Raw genomic sequence first — 2290 nt, forward strand, 5'->3', positions numbered from 1 at the left:
ATAAGAGAATTTCTTTATATAGCTTTTCATACAGTTGTCAAATATCCACGCCAGGGTCATGCCCAGGTATCCATATTCTCAGATTTGTTCTGCCAAGTTATGAGCCAAAGTATAGGAAATACTTTAAGGGATAAATATTTACCTCTTAGATACTGTAAGTATAGAGATGTGGCTTGTCATCTATTTTGTGGTTCCAGAGTTTCTGTAGATGTGGCAGACTATTTACAGAATGAAGATAGACTTTCTAACTCAAAATGAATCTTCTGTTCATTGCTTTTCTCAGAGCACCCAGTACCTCCTTGTTCCTCAGACTGTAAATGAGAGGGTTGAGCATGGGGGTGAAGATGGTATTAATCATGGAGAGTATTTCATCCTGCTCTGAAGTGTGAAAGGAGTGGGGAGTCATGTAGATGATCATGGCCGGCCCATAGTAGAGGCTCACTACAGCCAAATGAGAGGAGCATACAGTCAGGGCTTTCCTCCTGCCCTCTGGTGAATTCATATGGAGGACTGTGAGGAAGATGAGCATGTAGGAAGCCATGATGAGCCCTAATGGAAGAAGAACAAATACAATGCAGATGACAGACACCGCCATCTCATAGAGGGAAGTGTCTTCACAAGAGAGCTTTAGGACAGCAGGCATCTCACAGAAGAAGTGGTGGATCACCCTGGATCCACAGAAGGGGAAATGCATGGTGTAGATGGTATTGAAGAGGGAATTTAGGGCACCTCCACCCCAGGATACTAGAACCATCTGCAGGCAGACTCTTGGGTTCATGATGACTGTGTATCTCAGGGGGTTGCAAATGGCCACATAGCGGTCATAAGACATAAGGGTTAAAAGGAGACACTCACCACCCCCGAGGGCAAAGAAAAAGAAAATCTGGGTGCCACAGGCAACTTTTGAGATGTTTTTCTTCCCAGAGAAAAAGTTGATAGCCATTTTTGGAACTGTGGTAGAAATTAAGGCCAAGTCAATGAGAGAGAGATGGCTGAGCAGTATATACATGGGGGTGTGGAGGTGGGAGTCCACCAAAATCAAGAGGATTAAGATGGCATTGCCAGTGAAGGCAATGATGTAGACCAGAAGAATGGAGCTGATGAGGACGCTGATATACTGCAGCTCTGGGAAAAGTCCCAGGAGAAAGAAATCAGTCAAGGTTTCATTCTTTCCATCCATGTTCCAATCTCCAGACTAGAACTAGAGGGTATAGAGGAAACAAATTTTAAAAGTGCAATTCTGTTGAAGCCCTGCCTACCTTTTATTTTTGTTATGACTTTATTGAAAACACTCTCTTTGAAGATCCTTCAGTGCAAAGAAAGAAAAAAGATAAAAAATATTTAACAGCTGGGTTAAAGGTATCTTATTAGAAAAGAAGCTCTCTTTTCAGGAAAATACCCTTGGTTATGAGCGGCTGAAGGATGGAATATCTAAAAACTTTGGCTGCACCACTAACATGAATTTGTGGTTGATATCAACATGAACAGATCAGAGGAGGTGGGTCAAAAAGAACTAACTGGATTCTTTAAAGGATACTGACCGGTGAGAAATCCCCAGGGTTAGGAGAGCCAAATATTTTTAAAATAATAAGAAAGCATATGATTCATGTTAATATTGTTATGTGGGTGTGCTTCTGGTATTTAAGCATCTTTTATTGTCCTTAAACTTAGGGCAGTCTGTTATGCAAGTAGCTTTTTGTTGGAGGCATCTGTGAAGTGAAAGAACAGGGCAGGAGTAGTATCTAGCAAGGGCTGTTGTGAAACAAGAAGGAAATGCATGCATGGATTGACAACATAAATCAGGTAATGAATGAAAGACAGAAGCCACAATTCAGAACTGGAGGTACTCAGCTGCTTTCTAAACCTTCAATCACAGGAGTCTATAGACATTTGAGGAGATGCTAGGGCTTGCTAGGGCTTCCTTTTGCATATACATTTGAGTCAATTTTATTTAAATTTGAAAGGTCATAGTAACCTCAGCATTCTCACATGCTTTGCACATAAGAGAATGGCATTTGTCAATTTACTTAAACGAGATGTGAAAATGTTTCTCTGTGGAAAAATAGGAAGTGTTTTAAGCCCATCTGCACTCACATAGTTTCAGAAATATCTTCTTCAAAGTAAGGGTAAATAGCCTTCACAGGTAATCGCTTCAAGCACAGTGAAAGTATAAATTGCTCAGTCATGTTCCTTTCTTTGTGACCCCGTGAACTGTAGCCAGCCAGGCTCCTCTGTCCATGGAATTCTTCAGGCAAAAATACTGGAGTGCTGAGCTTAGGGCCAAAAAAAA

General features: G+C 41.2%; 1 protein-coding gene across 1 annotated transcript; it reads right to left on the reverse strand.

The window, feature by feature from the left end:
• Positions 1–244: 244 nt before the first annotated feature.
• LOC122439224 (olfactory receptor 2M2-like) lies at positions 245–1188 on the reverse strand. Its single transcript, XM_043464316.1, has one exon. It carries the CDS (start codon positions 1178–1180, stop codon positions 245–247), a length of 936 nt encoding a protein of 311 aa, XP_043320251.1. The 5' UTR covers positions 1181–1188.
• Between the last annotated feature and the right edge of the window lie 1102 nt (positions 1189–2290).

The sequence above is a fragment of the Cervus canadensis genome, chromosome 4 (assembly GCF_019320065.1).
Source record: "Cervus canadensis isolate Bull #8, Minnesota chromosome 4, ASM1932006v1, whole genome shotgun sequence".
NCBI lineage: Eukaryota > Metazoa > Chordata > Mammalia > Artiodactyla > Cervidae > Cervus > Cervus canadensis.

What these genes read in the sequence shown, in the direction of transcription:
- LOC122439224 (XM_043464316.1), bottom strand. Translation starts at nt 1,180, where the DNA reads ATGGATGGAAAGAATGAAACCTTGACTGATTTCTTTCTCCTGGGACTT.